At 38.6% G+C, this 22,236-nt stretch overlaps 1 protein-coding gene across 11 annotated transcripts in view; it reads left to right on the top strand.

Annotated features, from left to right (window-relative positions):
• Positions 1-38: 38 nt before the first annotated feature.
• The window catches only part of SLC38A9 (solute carrier family 38 member 9), an 86,761-nt gene continuing 64,563 nt past the window's right edge, over positions 39-22,236 (top strand). For 4 of the 11 annotated variants that reach the window (XR_002522551.1, XM_021939370.1, XM_021939369.1 and 1 more), the window contains exons 1-3: positions 47-152; positions 871-923; positions 14,014-14,160. Coding sequence is in view for 6 of the 11 variants with exons in the window: in XM_021939369.1 (XP_021795061.1) it covers positions 14,048-14,160 (113 nt within the window). In the remaining 5 variants the exon portion in view is untranslated. Of the gene's footprint in view, positions 192-870; positions 924-12,792; positions 12,871-14,013; positions 14,161-16,796; positions 16,937-16,968; positions 17,637-22,236 lie in introns of those variants that run through there. The other 7 variants (XM_021939368.2, XM_009208417.4, XM_017959555.2 and 4 more) reach the window with 6 other exon arrangements.

The following is a 22,236-nucleotide window of genomic DNA, read 5'->3' as shown; positions in this document are numbered from 1 at the left end:
CAGAACTCCAACCCCCGCCGGCCCCCGCGGCCTAGTCTGTTGCCGCTTCCTGTTTGGACTGGGAGTCCCGCGGTCGCAAATTGTGAGAATTTGGGAAGGGAGTCTTCATCTTCTCGTCTAGTTCTCCGAGGTTGAAGGCTTGGCCTGCTCAGGTAGATCACGTTCCCACGTCTAGCATACTCGCCTCTCGGGTAGGTGGGGAGGTATCCGAGGGAAGGCGGCGGGAAGGGTTGAGGTTGGGGCGAAGCCGGCTGTCACCTGGGATAGTTCTTCAATGTAGCGCGTCAGAACCGTAGCTTCTTTTGGGGATCGGGGAGGCCAAAGCCTGGAGCCGCGGAGACTGCTCCGGAGGCACGGCGCGCGCTCCTCAAGGGCTCAGTGAAAGGAAGTCAGGAGTCCCTCGGGGTCTGAGGGAATCCGAGTGTATGTGGGAGTCGGTGTCAGCTGGAGCCTTAGGGAAAAGATAGGGTTAGGGTAAATGAACACCCTGACCCTCGGGTGAGAGAAGGAGGGAGCAGGAGAATTGGGGGGCTTGTAGGAATGGGAGCACCCTTCTTCCTCTCTCTTGAGACAGGGTCTCGCTCCGTCGCTTGGGCTTGAGTGAGGTGGCGCGATCACGGCTAGGAGCACCTTTCTCCATCCCGAGTTGGGGAGATCTAGGGGGGAACATGAGGGAGGAACCCCCTTTAGGCCTTGAGCTAGGACCACAGATGGGGTGAGGGCCATGACTGGTAAGCCCTCGCCACGCTTTTCACACGACTCAGTTGTGAGAATGAGTGTGTCGATAGTGGGTAGCTTGACATGTCAGCATAGTAGAGCTGGAAGAGGGGTTTGAGAGCAGCTAGTCAAGCGCATTCTCCTCATTTTAAGGAGAAGGAAGGAAACTGAGGTCCACCGAGTTGGAGAAACCCACTCAACACCAGGTAACCACTTAATGGCAAACTTGACTAAAACCTAATTGTTATGACTCCCAGGCAGTGTCTTATCCATTGCCGAGCTCCGTCCCCCTCGTAGATCAGCACACTATAAGTTGTACCTCCACTTTGTTTTCTTTTTTCTTCCCCCCCCCCCCCCCCCCGCCCACACACACAGAGTCTCGCTCTATCGCCCAGGTTGGAGTGCAGTGGAGCGATCTTGGCTCACTGCAACCTCCGCCTCCCTGGTTCAAGCGATTCTTGTGCCTCAGCCTCCTGAGTAGCTACGATTACAGCTGCCCGCCACCACGCCCCAATGATTTTTATATTTTTAGTAGAAATGGGGTTTCACCATGTTGGCCAGCCTGGTCTTGAACTCCTGATCTCAATGATCCTCCCGCCTTGGCCTCCCAAAGTGCTGCGATTACAGGCGTGGGCCACCGCGCCCGGCCCCTTTTTTCTTTTTAATATTTTCAAACATGACAAAGATCTGACATATGTAGGATAGCAGGCAGCTGCTGAGGAGAAAGGTTTTTTAAAAACGTTTCGGCCGGGCGCGGTGGCTCACACCTGTAATCCCAGCACTTTGGGGGGCTGAGGCAGGCACATCACGAGGTCATGAGATCAAGACTGTCCTGGCCAATATGGTAAAACCCAGTCTCTACTAAAAAAAATACCAAAACTAGCCAGGTGTGGTGGCGCATGCCTGTAGTCCCAGCTACTCACGAGGCTAAGGCAGGAGAATCTCTTGAACCTGGGAGGCGGAGGTTGCAGTGAGCCGAGATCGTGCCACACTGCACTCCAGCCTGGTGACAGAGTGAGACTCTGTCTCAAAAAAACAAAACAAAACAAAACAAAAAAATGTTTCAATAGGTCAAAATAACCCATGTCCTAACTTAAGAAAAATCTCTCTGCTTCATAAACAACTACAAACTTCATGTTAAGATAGAAGGTTGGGCCGATTGTGGTAGCTAACACCTGTAATCCCAACACTTTTGGGAGGCTGAAGTGGACGGATCATTTGAGGTTAGGAGTTCAAGACGAGCCTGGCGAACATGGTGAAACCCTGTCTCTACTAAAAATACAAAAATCAGCCAGGCGTAGTGGTGTGCCTCTCATCTGTAATCCCAGCTACTTGGGAGGCTGAGGCAGGAGAATCACTTGAGCCTGGCAGGCAGAGGTTGCAGTGAGCCAAGATTGCACCACTGCACTCCAACCTGAGCCACAGAGCGAGACCCTGTCCAAAAAAAAAAAAAAAGTTGTCATCTATAGTTTCTTTGTTTCTAAGAAAATAAAATTTACCTTTCCTTCCCCTAGACCTCTGAGAACAGCTAGACTTAGATTTCTTTTCTTTTCTTTTCTTTTCTTTTCTTTTTTTTGAGATGGAGTCTCGCTCTGTTGCCAGGCTGGAGTGCAGTGGCGCGATCTCGGCTCACTGCAACCTCTGCCTCCTGGGTTCAAGTGATTCCTCTGCCTCAGCCTCCCAAGTAGCTGGGACTACAGGCACACGCCACCACACCCGGCTAATTTTTTTTTTGTATTTTGGTAGAGACAGGGTTTCACCATGTTGGCCAGGATGGTCTCAATCTCCTGACCTCGTGATCCGCCTGACTCGGCCTCCCAAAGTGCTGGGATTACAGGTGTGAGACACGTGGCCAGCCAGTTAGCCTTAGATGTCCAATCACAATCTTAAATACTATATATTTCAGTTACATACATAAAATAATATACTTTTAATTGTGATTTTGTAATACCCTTAATATTTACAATAAAGGGTAAACTCAGCCTAGGAGGGTGGAATACCAACCTGAACTACAAATTAAAATAGTATTGTTTAGTATTTTTTTTTCTTTTTGGGGTTCTTTTTGCTCTGATACTCAAGCTTTAGTGCAGTGGCACTATCATAGCTCACTGTAACCTTGAACTCCTGGGTTCAAGCAATCCGCGTGCTTCAGTCTCCTGAAGCGTTGGGATTACAGGCATGAGCCACCACACTGGACCTATATGGTATTTTTTTAAAAAGTATATATGGGCATAAAAGTTAAAAAAAAAAATCACTTAGAGGTTAAAAATGTCTACCAGGCCTGCATTTTATAGCATACTTAAATTTCTGTCCTTTGCTAGGGTTCTTTCTTTCTTATCACTTAAATATAACTTGAGAACATTTAGTGTTTCCAGTGTAGAAGGAGAGATTCTTTGGTACCATAGCATTGCTTTGGTAATTTCTTTGTGAGACCACACTATCTTCCACCACTGTCAAATTTAACGCCTTTTGAAGCATTTATTGATCAGGTTGGAAGCATGTTCCAACTGTCACATCAGAATAGGAGCATTATAGATCCTATCGGCTAACCAGTACATGATTCATCAGGAAGCAATTTAGGTAAGTTTGTTATTGGAGTTTATAGCTGTTACAGACTAATACGGAAGAAAACATATATACATAGCATAACTGATACACATAGCATAACTGCTTCCACCAGGGTGCCTTTTTTGTGGTGTGATTCCATTTGCTTTTATGTTGGCATACTACAGAGGTAAGTAAACTATGACCAAATTTGGCCTGCTGACAGATATATTTTTTTCATAAAGTTCTGTTGGAACACAGCCATGCACACTTAGTTGCCTTTCAACAGGTAGAACTGAGTAACTGCAGAAACTATATGCCTCAAAAAGCCTGAAATATTTATTATCAGACCCTTTACAGAAAAAAAATATGTCAACCCCTAGCCTAGTACACTGAGCATAAATGTAGTATCTGAAACTCTATAATATACACAGAAGTATTCAGTAATACTCATTTTTAGTCTCTGAGAAAGAACATATATAATAGTTGTATGTGGGTCCATAGTCACATTTATTTGAGCACAAGCTAGTGTATTCTATTACAGATTGATGCTAGCATCTTGGCATAGATACTATAGATTTGTTTTTGCAAAGAATTGTGAAAAGACATTTCTGAGCCTAGTATAGAAAGGGCTGATATTCTTTGAGATACACCAATAATCACAGTCAATACCTTTTTAAAATAATGTCATACCAGTTTTCTTTGATTACTCTCTATGTCCTTTTTATGGAGAGAAGTGCTTCAGTCCAGGCACTACATTTTTTGTTCTTTTAGAGACAGAGTCTCCTTCTGTCACCTGGGCTGGAATGCAGTGGTGCCATTGTAGTTCGCTACAATCTCGAACTCCTGGGCTCAAGCACTTCTCTCACCTCAGCCTCCTGAGTAGCTGAGATTACAGGCATGAGCCACCATACCTGGCTCAGTCACCAACATTTTAAATAAAAGTTGAAAGTACCAATCAAGATGTTTAGTGAGGATCTGGTCTCTGCTTCCAAGATGGTGCCTTGATGCTGTGTCCTCACGTGGCGGAAGGGATGGAAAGACAAAAGGGGTCTAGCTAGTTCCCTTCAGCCCACTCCATTCATAAGAGTTCTGCCCTCCTGACATAATTACCTCCAAAAGGGTCTACCTCTTAATATTGGCAATTAAGTTTCAACATACTAATTTTGGAGGGGACACAAACATTCAAATCATAGCAGAACTCCATACTAAAACCAATCTTAAACAATTACAGACTCATTTAATGACTTAGGTTTGACTTAGTGGTCTTGTATCTGGGACTTTGTTTTAAAGCTCAGAGATTGAGTGAGATGTTAAAGTGATTATGTCTGGGTTTGGTTTTGTTTTGTTTTGTTTTGTTTTGTTTTGTTTTGTTTGAGACAGAGTCTTGCTCTGCAACCTCTGCCTTCCAGGTTCAAGCAATTCTGCTACCTCAGCCTCCCAAGTAGCTGGGACTACAGGCGTGTGCCACCACTCCTGGCTAATTTTTGTATTTTTAGTAGAGACAGGGTTTCACCATGTTGGCCAGGCTGGAGTATGTCTGTTTATGTTGTCTTGTATATTTAGCACAAATTATATCAATGTTATGTCTGACAAATTAATGTTATAGAAGTATTTAGCGTTTTAGTTAATCATTGATAAACTATTCTGCATTATCACCTATGTAATATTTGCTATGGAACTCTAATTCACCTCTCAACGTAATTCATCAAACTTCAGAATATTTTATACTTCTCATCAAGACATTCAAAAAAACTTTAAGACTAGGCATGGTGGCTCATGCCTATAATCCCAGCACTTTGGTACTTTGGGAGGCTGAGGCAAGAAGATTACTTGAGGCTAGGCTGGGCAACATAGTGGCGTACAACTGGGGTCACAGCTACTTGGGAGGCTGAGGTGGGAGGACAGCTTGAGCCTGGCGGGAGGAGGTTGCAGCAAGCCCAGATTGTGCCACTGCACTCCAGCCTGGGTGACAAAGTGAGACCCTGTCTCAAAAGAAAGAAGGAAAGAAAAGAAAGAAAGAGAGAGAGAGAGAAAGAAAGAAAGAAAAGCATATCTGTAGTCACCTAAAATTCTCAGGAGCAACAAGTATAGTTGTTTCTGTTGTGATAAAACTTGTACCATCTACAAAAAAAATTAAAAATTAAAAAATTGAAATAAAAAATATTCCACCTTGGCTCTGTGTGGGGAAAAAGGAGAAGGCATTAAATTGCTGTTGAAAATTTGAGATCGTGCTAGTTGACTAATTGAGACAACTGCAAATTGCCAATTTTCTTTCAGTTATTCTTATTTACTTGAATATTATAAATCTTTGAAAGGCACCAGGGACTTTGAACTCCTCATTTATGATTTGTTATTTAAAATCATCAGTTTTCTACTTATTTAGAATAAATAGCTAATTCTACTATGCCACAGAACTTTGGATTTGCTCAGAACAAATACACATAGGTGACTAAACTGGAAATTTTAATTCCTCAGTGGCCCTCACATTTTTCCCCAACCTTGATTTCACTTTTTGGTAAGGTTCACTGAAATCCAAGGATCTTTCTAGATTTCTCCTCTTTCCTGGTTTCTTCACTTTCAATCTTTAAGTAAAGTATTAATTTCCAGAAAGTGAAAGGATATTCTCTCTCTAAACTCACCCACATTCTCAGTTTAGTTTAGGAATGAATACTACAGAGTATATTGGTTTACAAAGTAAATTAGAAAGTATAGCCATATATTTCTGCCATTGTTTAGGCAGATATGTTTTTACTACTCTGACTTGGCTTCTGTCCTTTCCCTTGTTTCACTGCCACTGGAAGGGTTGTTGCTGGCTAAGGAAATATTGAACCTTGAGACAAAAAAGTTCAACAAAAGAAATTTACCTAAACTAGCTTGCTTCAAGAAAAACAGATTCATGGTGTTTAATGTGTAATCCGGATACCCAGGCATGAAGTTTCACTCATTCTAGTCTTGATTATGTCTTAAAGAGTTTGACGCCAGCCGGGCGCAGTGGCTCATGCCTGTAATCCTAGCACTTTGGGAGGCCGAAGCCGGCAGATCACAAGGTCAGGAGTTCGAGACCAGCCTGGCCAATATGGTGAAACCCCGTCTCTACTAAAAACACAAAAAAATTAGCTGGGTGTGGTGGCGGGCATCTGTAGTCCCAGCTACTTGGGAGGCTGAGGCAGGAGAATTGCTTGAACCTGGGAGGCGGAGGTTGCAGTGAGTCGAGATTGCACCACTGCACTCCAGCCTGGGTGACAGAGCGAGACTCCATCACAAAAAAAAAAAAAAAGAGTTTAAGGTCATTTGCCATTATAGCTATTATTTTATATTTATAAAACTAAACAAAGAAGACCTGATTTTCAGATGCTTCTTTTGTCTTCCAGCCTAACTCCTCCTTTTTAAGGCAGACATTAGAGTATACTGGAAATAGCATTTAGAATCAAAGTGACCTGGTTTCAATCCCAAATATGGTTTTATTAGCTTAGTGATTTAGGACAAGTTACTTCTCTGAGCTTCAATTCCTTTCCTTTTCCTTTTCCTTTTCCTTTTCCTTTTTCCTTTCCTTTCCTTTCCTTTCCTTTCTTTTCCTTTCCTTTCTTTCTTTCCTTCCTTCCTTCCTTCCTTCCTTTCTTTTCTTTCTTTCTGTGATATGAAGGTAATACCCATTTCCCAAATTCTAAAGATTAGTTGGATTTAAACAATAACATGTAAAATATTAGGCCAGTATTAGGCATTCAATAAATAAATGTTAGTTCCGTCTCCCACTATCTTTTATTAACTTGTCTTTTTCTCTCAATTTTCCCTCATAAATGACACCAAGTTTTGTCTTTTTGATATCCTTTAGTGCTATCTTGTTTGTGGCAGTTCAATAATTCTGTTATATGAAGGTCAACCTTTTTATTTTTCTTACCTTGCTAAGTTTGCTAACTTTATACTAAAGGCATGTAGATATGTCAGCTGATTTTGTTCAGGCTGCTAAATTAAGCCAATACATATTTTTTCTTTTTCTTTTAAAAAAAGTTTCTTCTTGTATGTCCTTCCAATGAGTAATTTTTCTAGTTTTAAACAGCCAAATTCATAATAAAAAGTGATAGTTATGTTTATTGAATATTCACTGTGTACCAGGCACATTATATGTATTATCTCATTTTCATCCAAAACCCTGTAAGACTAGTGTTTTTATTATTTCCAAAACCCGTGAATCTTAGGGAATTTAAGTAAGTTGTCCAAAGTTGCACAGTTAATGAATGGCGGAGCCAAGATTCACATGCGGGCAATCTTACTTGTGAGCTGTCAACCACCACATACTACTTGATAGCACCAGAATAGCCTAAATCTCAAATTACCCAGTGTGTATAATTCAAACAAATTAATGCTTTGCGGTACTTTCTCAAAGTGCTTTTATCCGTTGTTGGAGATTTAGGAGTGATAAGGTTCTGGCTACTTATCAATATTAAAATTTTTCTCTGACATTTCTTAACAATTATATAGATTGCTGTTCTTCCCTACAATATAAAACTTTTATTAACCTTCATTAAGTTCAAAAATAATAATAGCAAACTTTTACACAGTTTGGTAAGTGGTTGACATTGTTCTAAATGCTTGTACTTACTAACTTACCGGTTTTTTAAAATTTCATGTGTTTTAGAGTTTCCTGAACAAGTTTTTCCCAAGTTCTATGTTATTCTTTTTGATGAAAGGATACTGGCTTCCCTACAATCATCTTTTCAACTTCTAAAATGTTTAATTTTTTGAATTGAGAGAATGCTTTAAAAATCTGTAAAGCTATAATACAATTCTAAATGGAACTTCTCTACAGTATGTTTATTTCTTTCCTAAGCTTTTAATTCTGGTGCTACACCCAGGTTAATTTAAAACATATTTTTTGTTGGTATTGTATTGTATTTTATTTTTTGAGACAAGGTCTCACTCTTCTGCCCAGACTGGACTGCAGAGGTGTGATCATAGCTCACTGAGACCTCAAACCCTCTTGCTCCAACTGTCCTCCCACCTCAGCCTCCTGAGTAGCAATATATATATAAAATTTTGTAGAGATACGGTCTTGCCATGTTGCCAGGGTTGGTCTCGACTCTGAATCTCCTGGCCTCAGAGGGTCCTCCTGCCTTAGCCTCCCGAATTACTGGGATTACAGGAATGAGCCACCATGCCAGGCCCATTTATATAGAATGTTTTCATTTATTACATCTGGGGAATCATCTTTTCAAGTTAATTAGTCAATTTGATAGTTTTAAACTAAGAAAATTTAACAGATTCCATCAATCCTAACTTCATTCCATCTTAATGTCATAAATTAGAAGGTTAATTTTGAAAAATTCTGCCTTTTGGTTTTAAAACTTAAGACCAAACAAGTCAATTGAATTGTTAATCAGTTTTATTATGTAAAGGAAGAGAAAGAGCAGGCTTTTGTTTTTTGCTTCTCAACTATTTTAATGAAATTAACAGTAATGAGTAACTTTATCTCAGTTGGTCCCGTCTTAGTGGGATTTTCATAACAATTATTGAATAATATACTTTATAGTCAAGAACATTTTTATGCTATAGATTTTCGAATGTGTATAATACATTATATGAATCTATGTCTCAAAGAGTCAGCTTATTTATTCTTTTTACCTTAAAAGAATACATTTTGCACTGATCTATTACTAAGCTAATTTGACAGCTAGGGCTAGCAGTTGGTGTAGATTTGAGCTAAAGGTGAAATGAAGAACTGAAAATGGGAATTGGTTATTAGCATCCTACTATGTTTTATTATTCAAGTGATTTAGGACAAGTTACTTGAGTTCTCTAGGCTTCATAAATGATTTTTTTTTTAACTTTATTGAGGGTAGGGATCATGACTTAAATTTTTTTTTCTATGTTTTTCAATACCTCAGTATATTGTAGGGACTTGTTGAGAACTTGTTGAATGAATATATTGTTCGGGGTTTACCATTACTCAGTATTTTAGTTGTCACATCTTAAAATAGATCATCATTTTTACCATCACACTCCCTTCATAAGATATAGAAATGAAGCCCTTCTTGTTTGGAAATAGTGGTATTTTGGTTTTACTTTTTTTTAAGTTACTGTTGTAAGGTACTACTTTAATATTTTTATTTAACTTTGTTTGTCTTTAGTAGGACTAAGTTAAAGAGAGCTTTGACTTGCTTAAACGTTGGGCAGAAAAGCAGAAGAGAAAAGGGAAGTGGAAATCAAAGCAACAGAGAAAAGAAAATGCACATATTTGGCAAATAGAACATGTTGCCAACATCTGTATCACATAATAATCAGTGGCAAGTTGACATCATTTGCCTAGATGTTCTTTACGAAAGAAGAATTTTTTTCACTTAAAAAAGGAAAAACCTCAAGAGGCTGCCTATGTTTAAAAAAAAAAAAGAGCAAGTGTTTTCATTTGGTTTTTGATGGGAATGATAATACATTTGAACATTTATTTTCCCATTACAAAGTACTAAATGAAGTCAGACATGGTGGCTCATGCCTTTAATCCTAGCATTTTGGAAAGCTGAGGCAAAAAGATGACTTGAGATCAGCAGTTCAAGACCAGCCTGGGCAACATAGTAAAACCCCGTCTCTACCAAAAAAAAAAAATTAGCCAGGCATGGTGGTGCACACTGAGGTGGGAGGATCACTGAAGCCCAAGAGGTCACGGCCGCAATGAGCCATGGTCATGTCGCTGCACTCCAGCCTGGGTGACAGAGTGAGAACCTGTCCCAAAAAAAAAAAAAAAAAAAAAAAAATTATGCCAAATGTAATATGTGTAATCTCATTTAATCCTCGAACATTAATTTTTTTTTAATTTTGAAGATGCAGAGATAGTTTCATGGAGATTAAATGGTTAGTGCCAAGTTACACAGGTAGTGAGTGTTAGATACAGGATTTCCGATTCAAAAACTTTATTTTCTTCCTACTGTTTCATAAATGTTACATTTAGAAAATTAAGAAAAGTGGACATATGAGTCCATTAAACAAATATGGCAACAATAAAACTGTACTTGCTGTGTAGTCTGGGCAGTAACAAGAAACAGAAGAAGGTGAAAGATACAGGGGACTGAGAAAGAAATGGCAAGGATCAGGAAAGACAGCACACCATAGTGGTAAAGAGCACAGGCTCTGGATTTAGACTACCTCATTTTTAATTTCAACTCTGCCACTTACTAACTTTGTGATCAGTTACTTCTCTGCTGTGTATCCTTATCTATAAAATAAGGATAATAATAGTAACTTACAGGGTAAGTAATAAAGCTACATCCTTTGCTTTTACATGTTAAGACCTGTTTATTTCATCAGCATCCCCGACCTCTACCCACTGGGTGTCAGTAGCACTCCCTTTAATTCTAACAACAAGCTGGGTAAGGCCAGATTCCTTATTACCCTTTTCTACAACTCTTGACATGCTGTGTAGTGTAGAGTGTAAGGGGATAAGGATAGAAGCAGGGAGCTCCATTAGAATGCTGTTGTGGTAATCTTGGTAAGAAATGATAGTGATTAGATTCTGGATATATTTGAAGGAAAAGCCAATAAGATTTCCTAATGGGTTGAATGTAGACTGTGAGGAAAAGACGTAATGAGTGGTTCCAAGAATTTTGGCCTGAGCAGGTAGAAAGAGATTTTATCAACTGAAATAGGAAAACATTAGGTGGGGTAGTTTTGGGGGAAGAAAATCAGAAATCCCGTTTTGGACATGTTAGGTTTGAGTTGTCTGTTACATCTAGCTAAAGATGTTGAGCAGGCAGTTGAATATACAAGTCTGAAATTCAAAAGAGAAGTTTAGGCTAGAGATATTAGCGTGGAAGTTGTCATTGCCTAAATCAACAGAACTTTCTACAATGATGGAAAAATGTTTATATCTATACTGTCTAATATGGTAGCCACTAGCCATATGTGGATTTTGAGCACATCAAATGTAGCTAGTGTGACTGAGGTACTGAATTTTTAAGTTTTAGTTAATTTAAGTAGCCACATCTAACTAGTGGCTACTGTATTGGACAGCACAAGCTATGATAGTAAAACCATAAGACTGCATAAGATTACCAAGAGATTGAGGATAGATCAAGACTGAACCTTGGAACTCTGCAACTGTAAAGGGATCTGAGAAATGAGAAAGCATCAAAGGAGGCAGAGAAGTAGGAGGGACCAGTGAGGTAGGGAAAAAACCTGGAGGCTTAGTGAATCCAGCTTATCAAGGAGGAAAGTGATCCTTTTGGCAAATATTTCCAATAGGTCAAGTAAGTTAAGGACTGAAAAATAACCCTTGGGGTTACCAACATGGAGGTCTTTAGTGAGCCAATAAGAACAGCTTCTGTATAGTGATAGGAAAGATATGATTAGCATAGGCTGAAGAAAGAATGAGAGGATCTTGTTTATCCTGTGCTTTTTACTTTTTCCCACCTATTTTGTATTTTTTCTCCTCTTTTGCCTTCCTTTAGTTCAGTTATTTTTTATCCTTCTTCTTTCCCCTCTAGTAAATGTAAGGTTATACACTGCTTTCTATTAATAGTTACCTTAAAATAACAACATCAATGTGTGATATTGATCTGGACAACATAAGGACCTTTGGACATTTTAATTCCAAGACCTTCATCTGACTTTTTTTCCCCCTTTGGTCTGGAATTTTAATTCTTTTTTTCTTTTTGTTTTGTTTTGTTTGTTTTATTTTTTTGAGATGGGGTCTCACTCTGTGATGACCAGGCTGGAGTGCAGTAGTGCAATCTTGGCTCACTGCAACCTCTGCCTCCCTGGTTCAAGCGATTTTCCCACCACAGCCTCCCAAGAAGCTGGAATTACAGGTGCCCACCACCACGCCTGGCTAATTTTTATATTTTTAGTAGAGACGGTGTTTCACCATGTTAGCCATGCAGGTCTCAAACTCCTGACCTCAAGTGATCCGCCCACCTCGACCCCCCAAAGTGTTGGGATTACAGATGTGAGCCACCGTGCCCAGCCCTACTTATTTTTTTCAAACCCTATAATATTTATTCCTTACATTCATTAAATTTCATAAATCTGTAGATAGGTACCTTTAATGATCAGCCATTATCTCTACAGATATTACTTCTGTCTTCTTTCTTTCTGATTCTCCAATTACATGCTTGTTAGACCTTCTCATTCTATCTTCCATGTTTCTTAAACACCTTCCACATTTTCTGCCTTTATTTTTCTCTCTCTGCCACATTCTAGGTAGTTTCTTCTGACTTATCTTCTGTGTTATTAATTTTCTCTTCAACTTTTAAACTCATTCATTGAGTGTTGAATTTTGGCTCTTGAATTTTTTTTTTCCTAAAAATTCACTCTGGTCCTTATTTAAACATACTAAGTCACTTTTTGAAAATGTCTACTTTTTCTGTTATTTATTTAAACATAGGAAATATTGTTTTATATTTTTATTCTGTTGATTTTTATAGTTGAAGTTCTCATGGGTCTGTTTCTGCTTTTGTTTCTTGTTCTCACTCATAGTACTTTATTTCCTGCTATGCTAGGTTATTTTTGACTCACTGTTTGTTGTCCTTAAATGATTGTTAGCAGGACTTCTTTAAGGCCTACGATGAAGGTGTGTCTTCACAGGAAAGATTTACATTTGCTTCTATTGGTTACCTAGAAGTAAGTGCTACCAAGCAGGTTAATCTTAAATTACATTCATAGCTTTCAGTGTTCCTTGCAAATTCTCATGAGGTGCAGTTTATGGTAGTAAATTATCAGTTTATGGTAATAAAAAAGCTCATACACACATATGCTGTGGTTAGTAGTTTGGGGTGTTTTTTTAATTTATTTTTTTGAGATGGAGTCTCGCTCTATTGCCCAGGCTGAAGTACAGTGGTGCGATCTTGGCTCACTGCAACCTCCACCTCCTGGGTTCAAGCTATTCTCCTGCCTCAGCCTGCCGAGTAACTGGGATTACAGGAGCATGCCACCATACCTGGCTATTTTTCTATATTTTTGGTAGAGATAGGGTTTCACCATGTAGGCCATACTGGTTTTAAACTCCTGAACTCAAGTGACCCACCCACCTTGGCTTCCCAAAGTGCTGGGATTACAGGCATGAGCCACCCCACCCGGCCAGTTTGTTTGGGTTTTTGTCATTTTTTGTTTGTTTGTTTTGAGACAGGGTCTCACTCTGTCACCCAGGTGGCTGGAGTGCAGTGGCACAATCATAGCTCACTGTAGCCTCCAAATCCTGGGTTTAAGCAATCCTCCCACTTCAGCCTCAGCCTCCAAAGTAGCTGAGACTACAGGCATGTGCCACCACCCCCAGCTACTTTTGTTTGTTTTTTAGTGGGGATGAGGTTGTGCCATTTTTGCCCAGGCTCATCTCAAACTCCCAGCCTCAAGCAATCTACCTCAGCCTCTCAAAATGCTGGGATTATAGGTGTGAGACACTATAGCCTCTGGTCCATTTTAAGAAGACTTCTTTGTAGTTCCCTTATGAGGGAATAAGCTAAAGATTTTAAAAGTATTTTATTCAGTATTTTTAGTTTTTTTCCTGCAGGAAAAATTAGTCCAAATAACCTAATCTGTTTTATTACTGAAAATGAATTGCCCCACTTATTTTTTAGTAAGCTGAAAAATAAGAAATAACTCCATTTAAGGTTAGCAAGTTTCTGATACATATTTCAGGCATATACCTCATTAAGATATCTTCAGCAAATTCCAGTATTTTTCCAGTTTCTTATTCATGAATATTTATGAGTTATGGATAATAAAATATTTTAAAATTAAACTAAATTATTTATCTTCTTTGTGTAGGACTAACTTCTTCAGTGCTTAGAGTGTGAGAAAAATGGCAAATATGAATAGTGATTCTAGGCATCTTGGCACCTCTAAGGTAGATCATAAAAGAGATCCTGGACCTATGAATATCCAGTTTGAGCCGTCAGATCTAAGATCCAAAAGGTAAGCATTTAAAATAAAACACTTATTTCATAATTAGAGTCTTTAATGATTAAAATACATCTAATTATAACCAAACACGTATAGATTTGATTATAAAATATCTGATTTCTTACAGGATTTGTGTGTGTACATGTGGAGAGAAGTAAATAGGAATACTATATGCTGGTTTATATTTGATTTTTTTTTTTTCCCCACTAAACTCAACATCTCTGTTGGGGGAGGGGTTGTGGTAACTTTACAAAGTAAGATACGTTAATGTAATTCATTTAACAAATATGTATTGATTACCCGCTTTGTGCAAGGTAATATGCTAAGTGCTCAAGGTAGAAGAGTAAAAGTAGTAGAAAATCTTTACCTTCATCGAGGTAAAATTTCAGAAGATGGTTTAAAATAATTTGAGTTTAAATTTTATTTCATTGTATACCTGTAAAACCCAAAAGAATCCATGAAAAAATTATAAACAGTAAGAGAATTCAATAAAGTAGCTGCTTACAAAACAGGCAAAAATAAATAGACTGCCAATGAGAAAATGGAAGAAAAAATAAAATACATAGAAATGGTCTTATCATGAATGTGTAAAATCTACATGAGAGAAACTAAAATGCTTCTGACATAAAATGAGATTTAGAGTATTTCATAAAATCTGAGATGCTACTGATTATAAATTGCATTTAAAAAAAAATTTAACACTAAGGAAAACTGCTGCCCATACCTCTGATGCAATAACCTCTTAGGACTTAGAGTTTTTGTTTTGTATTTACTGAAAGAACTCTTGGGCCACGCACAGTGTCTCATGCCTGTAATCCCAACACTTTGGGAGGCTGAGGTGGGTGGATCACTTGAGACCAAGAGTTCAAGACTAGCCTGGCCAACATGGCAAAACCCCGTATCTACTAAAAGTGCAAAAATTAGCTGGGTGTGGTGGTGCACACTTGTTATCCCAGCTATTTGGGAGACTGAGGCATGATAATCACTTGAACCTGAGAGGCAGAGGTTGTAGTGAGCCAAGATCGTACCACTGCACTCCAGCCTGGTAACAGAGCAAGACTCTGTCAGGAAAGGAAAGGGGAAAGGGAAAAGGGAGAACTTTTGGACTTATGTGATATTTTATCCTATATTTCTTATGCAGTTATAAAAATGAAAATAGAAACAAAGTATATTGATTAAGGTATTACTGACACCTCACATTTAGAATATGATTCTTCTGAATTATTTTTTGATGTAAAGTCATCAAAATAGGTGTTTTCCCCACATACACACAGAATTGTCCTTAGTGCCATTAAGAACCCTGGTGCTGTAACATTTCCTGAAAAGATTTTCTTCCAGGTCACTGACATTTAAGTTCTGATGCTTGCACTTTCCTGATCTTACCAGAAGATGTCACAAAAGGTTTTCTAACAACAACGTGACCCATCTATCTTCCTCAAATGGTCTTTTAATGGTTTGTCTAACGTGACCAGGGATGGCAGTTACCTGTCATGCCATCAGGAATAACTACTATTATATTGTCACTTGCTGACAGTGATTTTTTTTTTTTTTTTTTTTTTTTTTTTTGAGACAGAGTCTTGCTCTGTAGCCTGCACTGTAATGTGGTGCAATCATGGCTTGCTGTAGCCTTGATCTCCTGGGCTCAAACAATCCTTCCACTTCAGCCTCCTGAGTAGCTGGGACTACAGGTGGGTACCACTGTGCCCAGCTAATTTTTTAGAAATTTTATTTTGTAGAGCTGGGCGCGGTGGCTCAAGCCTGTAATCCCAGCACTTTGGGAGGCCGAGACGGGCGGATCACGAGGTCAGGAGATCGAGACCATCCTGGCTAACACGGTGAAACCCCGTCTCTACTAAAAATACAAAAAACTAGCCGGGCGAAGTGGCGGGCGCCTGTAGTCCCAGCTACTCGGGAGGCTGAGGCAGGAGAATGGCCTAAACCCAGGAGGCAGAGCTTGCAGTGAGCTGAGATCCGGCCACTGGGCAGCAGAGCGAGACTCCGTCTCAAAAAAAAAAAGAAAAAAAGAAATTTTATTTTGTAGAGAAGGGGTCTTGCTATGTTACCGGGGTGGTCTTGAACTCCTGGGCTCAAGCAATTTGTCCATCTCAGCTTCCCAAGTAGCTGGGACTACAGGCGCACACCACTGCACCAGGCTAATTTTTACATTTATTTTTTGCGGACATGGCATCTCACTTCATTGACTGGGCTGGTCTTGAACTCGTGGGCTCAAGCAAGCCTCCCACCTTAGCCTCCCAAAGTGTTCCGATTACAGGTGTGAGTCACCACGCCTGACTCTGGCAGTGATGAAAAGGTGTTCTAGATTATGAGATTCATCCTTACTTAGAAGTGTTTAAATGTGTATATTAGAATCAGTAAAATATGATATAATAAAAATAATAAAATGAGGCATATTCTGCTCTCATTGGGAAGACTCTGAAGATGTCATAGTCTTCAAATTTTCATCCATAAATTTAATGTGATTTTCCCCCTAAAATGCCAGCAGCCTATTCCAAAGTTTATATGGATCAGTAATTTCACTTCTAAGCATTAATTCACTTTGTCAAAAATGATATGTGCACAAGGTAGTGTAATGCAGTATTTTTCATAATAGTAAAGATTAAAAGCAATCAAAATTTCTTTTCTTACAGGATTGGATAAATAAGTTGTGGCACATTTATACAATGGAATATTTTTCCTCTATTAAAAAGAAGGAGGTGGCTTTATTACATGTCAAAATGGAACAAGTCTTCAACATATTTTGTTAAGTGAAAAACTGAAGTAGAGAGCAGTATGTATAGCATGCCACCATTTGGGTAAAAATAAATTAATATAATATGTATAAATGAAATTTTGAGTAGTAAATAGGAAACTGTAAGATGGTTGCCCCCTCAGAGGGAAACTGAGTGCTTTAGGTGGGATGGTGTGGCAGATACTGTAAGGTAGACACCCAATAATTGTTCAGCAACCCTACCTATTCATTAATGTCAACAGAATCCTTATTTTTTTGAGTCACAGTGGGTCTTCATCCAAGAGATGAAAGATGGTTGGTTTAAGCTAATCTTGATAATCCTATTTTCATTCCCACATACTTAATTTTTCAGTGTTTCTTGTAACTAGAGGTGGAAATGTGAAATTTATCACATGAGAAATTTATCATTGTCATTTATAGTGGCCATTGGAAAAGATAATGAAATAAAAATTTCGATTCTTATATATTCCAATGTCAGTAAATATAAGCACTAATGAATGCTGACTTGAATGCTCAGGGTTTTCTTGAAACTTCTAAATTCTATGATAAATAATTGACCACTGTGACAACAGAACATAAGTCATTAAAGTGCATTCCATTACAGTAAGTTGGCAGGAGTTCAAACAGTTCTCCGTAAATTTATTCGACTGGGTAGATTAAATGGCAATATATTTTCTATAATGAAACTTGTTGAAATGAGAGGGAATCAGCTATTTACAATCATGGCATAACTACCTAGGTAAGCATGTTTTAAGAAAGGCAAATACAGAGACTTAGCAGTACTAAATGCTAATTTGCTTGTGGAATAATTTGTTTAGGAAAACAAACTAATGAAAAAAAAATGTGAGCACCTTCATTGTTATTTTTGTTAAAATATGGATTACTTCACGTTACATATATAAATAAAACTCATCTACACTGAGGGAAAATTATCTTCCATTTGAAGAACCAGATTAGGACAACTATTTCCAAAACTGTAGTCATTTTAGAGTTACCTTATGACTTTGGCAATATCTTCAGTAGTACCTGTATGATATAAGTGAATGTTTCTCCAAAAATCTACTTTTTTCTTTTTTCTTTTTTCTTTTTTTTTTTCTGAGACGGAGTCTCGCTCTGTGGCCCAGGCTGGAGTGCGGTGGCCGGATCTCAGCTCACTGCAAGCTCCGCCTCCCAGGTTTACGCCATTCTCCTGCCTCAGTCTCCTGAGTAGCTGGGACTACAGGCGCCCGCCACCGCGCCCGGCTAGATTTTTGTATTTTTTTTTTTAGTAGAGACGGGGTTTCACCATGTTAGCCCGGATGATCTCGATCTCCTGACCTCGTGATCCGCCCGTCTCGGCCTCCCAAAGTGCAGGGATTACAGGCTTGAGCCACCGCGCCCGGCCCAAAAATCTACTTTTTAAAATTAGGGTTAATTTAGCCTCAACACAGATTTGTAAAACGATGGATTTGAAGTGTTGTTTATGCTTTTTTTCTAATACACATTGCATTAAATACGAAGTAGTTTAAATACCCTTTATTCTTATGCTACTTACAATCGTTTTACATACTACCATACTTTGAGAAACTGTCTTTGGCTGTCAGAGTATGTCAAGTATATATTTAGATTACTTATCCTCAGTTTAGCTTGTGGTTTTATATCTCTTCCACTAGGTGGCAATAAAATCACATAATTTTAATAACTGCTTTGGACTGAAAGTATGATGATTCAGCTTATCCTTTTAGTGGAACTGGGGTGTAACTAAACTTACGTGGAGGAAGAAGCTTGTTGTTACAGAGGAACAATATATGTCAAATCATTTGGGGTCTTTTTCAAACTATGCAGGCCTACTTTTTATTCTGCATACCTCCCCTCCCCCACCAATTTTCCCCCTGGTTTGGGGTGGAATAAGGAATGTGAGTGGAGGGACAGAAAGGTTTAGAAGTCTCCTATCCTGATATATGTGCTACATTCCATTAGCAAGCACCAGTCTAAGAGGTTATTTTCCTGTTTTTCCCAGACTTTCTGGTAGCCAAAGATAGAACCTGATTTTCAGTATTGCTTGATATTGCTGCATATTCAGGATTGCTGCTGCTCTCAGACTATGCCCTGGGGAAGTTGACCATCCAGTTAGCCTACACACAGATTGTGAAATAGTTAATTTGTTTTTGAGCTTCTCCTGTTTTTCAGTCTTCTCTATCTCTGTTTCCTCTTCCATTTTCCCCAGGGCCTAGGGATTTCATATCCTTCTCTTTATGCCCAGTATTACCCAGGGCAGGAATTCACTCAGACTTAACCCCTTAGGCAATTCTTTGTAAACCATATTTTTCTTCTGGCCCTTATTCACCAATACTTATCTGTCCTATTCCTGCCAGGGTTCTGTTGTCAGCTTGGTATTGTAATGGAAAACAACTGGATGTATCAGTGACCTAGTCTATTACATTTCCATGGCTATTTGCATTTTAACATGGAGAATCCGGTAAATATGAAATCCTAACCAAAAGTTTCAAGATTTTTCTAACTGAGAACATTTCAGGTGTTCTGATAAGCCAGTGCATACAGGCAGCATCCCTACTGCCCTTCAAACAACCTAGGTATGCTGCGGCACTCTTTTTTAGAATGTCTTCTAGTGTGTACATCTGTAAATTGGTCTTTCTGTCTCACCTGTCACTAATACTGTCACTGTAGAGCAGCCTAAATTGACTCTTTTTGGTAATTGAGGTCTTAGGAGAGAGGAAGAAGGAAAAATATATAAGGACAAAGAATTTGAGAGAATAAAAGGATTCTGATGGGATTGGAAATAAGACCCAGTCTAACAAGTTTATATTTAGATTTAAGACATCTCTAACTCCACATCTCAGATTGTCCTCTTAGCACTTAACAAAAAGACAGTTCCTTTGGGGAATCTAGTACATCTAGTAAAAGGATATTTACTAAGGCAAAGTGAAGAGTTTATCTATTAATAGGTAAGGGTAGATAGATGCTGGCCCAGTGACAGTGATTGGAAGTAATTGAGGCTTGGTGGTTTCATAGCTGGGATTATACAGATGTTCAACAAAAGACAGAAAAGTAGTTTTCCCAGGAGGGGTGGTTTCTAGAGCCGCATAAATTATATTTTGAGGAACTTGACATCAGTGTTAAACAGATAGACTAGGACCTTGGTCATTCATCAGTGGCTAGTGCTGATGGCCAACTTGCTAGTTGTATTACTTTTATACCCTTCTCCATCCTCTTTCCCTTCCATTCTCTCACACTTGGGCCCCCCTCTCTTCTCTCCAACTTTCCACTGTTACTTTTCCTCAAAGGAACTGTCTAAACACTTGAGTGTTTAGCAAATCCTGACCTTAGAGTCAGGGATGCCTTAAATCTAAATACAGGCAAGACACAGTGGCTTACACCTGTAATCCCAGCACTTTGGGAGGCTGAGGCAGGTGGATTGCTTGAGGCCAGAAGTTTGAGACCAGCCTGGGCAACATAGCGAGACCTATGCAAAACTTAGCAAATCTCTACAAAAAAAAAAAAAAAAAATCTAAATACAAACTTTGTTAGACTGGGATCTTATTCCTAGTCCCATTAGAATCCTTTTTTTCCTTCATATTCATTGTCCTTATATATTTTTCTTTCTTCCTCTCTTTTCAGATAGTTTTGTTTACTTAATTGCCCTTTTGTATCCATAACTGCTTGCCTAAGTGGCTTCTTTCTTTCCTAGATCATTCTGTTCTAATTGATTTTACTATTTGTTTACTTGCCTGGAAGCTGGTCTTGCTTTATCATCTTTTCTCCTTCTCTCATTATTATTATGATGCTCCTCCACTTATTTTGGGGTGTTCCTGATAAACCCATGTAAGCCAAAATATCCTAAGTTGAAAATGCATTTAATACCCAGATAAAACCATCATAAAGTAAAAAAATCTTAAGTTGAACTGCTGTAAGTTGGGGACTGTATTAGAGAAGCCTGAAGAAAGAGGGAGCCTCATTGGGTTTGACTGGTATTCTTTAGGGCCAAATCAAAAGTGTGGGTTTTTTGGAGGAAATAATATGAAGGGTTGGGCTAGCATTGTTCTCTGTTTGCTCAATATTGTAACACATCCAATATTGTAACACATATATATTTAGTCAAAAGCGTTTTAGTGCAATAGTATAATCATACTGTAAAAGCAGTGAAACCAATTGCAAGTATATAACAAGAGATTTGAAACTTCTTTTAACAAACAGACTTAAAACCAAATATTATTGAATTGATGGAGGCACATGAAAAGCAAGGGTCTTGTTACAGCTCAGTGACTGACTACAGGCCAAATATAAGGAATTTGTGTAAAAATTACACATGGAGATTATGCATCTTTGGCTTGCCTGATATTTTTTTTAGTCTCATTCTGAAATTGTTCCCGAAGTCTATTGCTTTTTTATGCCTTCTTTTAATATTTCTTCTTTCAATCTGTTCTCTCTTCCCTTGTCACAAGATACTTTTTCCAAGTTCTCTTAAGTATTAGAAGATAAATGAATGCCTCAACATTTTAAGTTAGGAGATATGTTTTCTATAAAATAATATTGGGAATTGTTTTGGTGCTATACTTATAAAAAGGCCTGGTTCATTTGCAAGAACATCATGCTTCCTTATTTTTTCTACTTCAGTAGTTTATAGTTTATCTTGGTATATTATCACTACTTCAACCAAGGTTATTTTTATCTTTGTTTACTGTATACAGATCTGACCTGATATTACTTATTCTAACACTAGCTTTTTAAAATAACAGTAGTTTTTATTTATGTCTATCAAAACTTCTGCTTTTTTATTTACCTATACTTCATATACAGAATGGCTTCTAGTTTTACTTCTCTTAAATTGTCTTATTAATTTCAAATAGAGGCAAGCATTGGTCTTCTTTATTATGTCTTTGAGTGTAGCTATGCCTGGGAATTTACATATTAAAATACAATTTCATTATGTTACTTTCATTTGTTTCTCTTTTATATTATAGTAGGAGTTATTTTTATTTTTTAATAATTATGCCTCTAGGTAGTTATGTATTTTCTGTTTTATTAAGGCTAGTAAATGGGGTATTAAAAATAATTGCTTAAAGAGGTCATGCCCTCGGGCCGGGCATGGTGGCTCACACCTGTAATCCCAGCACTTTGGGAGGCAGAGGCAGGCAGATCACGAGGTCAGGAGATCAAGACTATCCTGGCTAACACGGTGAAACCCCGTCTCTACTAAAAATACAAAAAAATTAGCCAGGCGTGGTGGCGGGCGCCTGTAGTCCCAGCTACTCAGGAGGCTGAGGCAGGAGAATGGCGGGAACCTGGGAGGCAGAGCTTGCAGTGAGCTAAGATCGGGCACTGCACTCCAGCCTGGGCAA

This window comes from Papio anubis, chromosome 5 (assembly GCF_008728515.1).
Source record: "Papio anubis isolate 15944 chromosome 5, Panubis1.0, whole genome shotgun sequence".
NCBI classification, from domain to species: Eukaryota; Metazoa; Chordata; class Mammalia; order Primates; family Cercopithecidae; genus Papio; species Papio anubis.
Note: the sequence above shows the minus strand (reverse complement) of the source record. Positions and strands in the feature narration are given on the sequence as shown.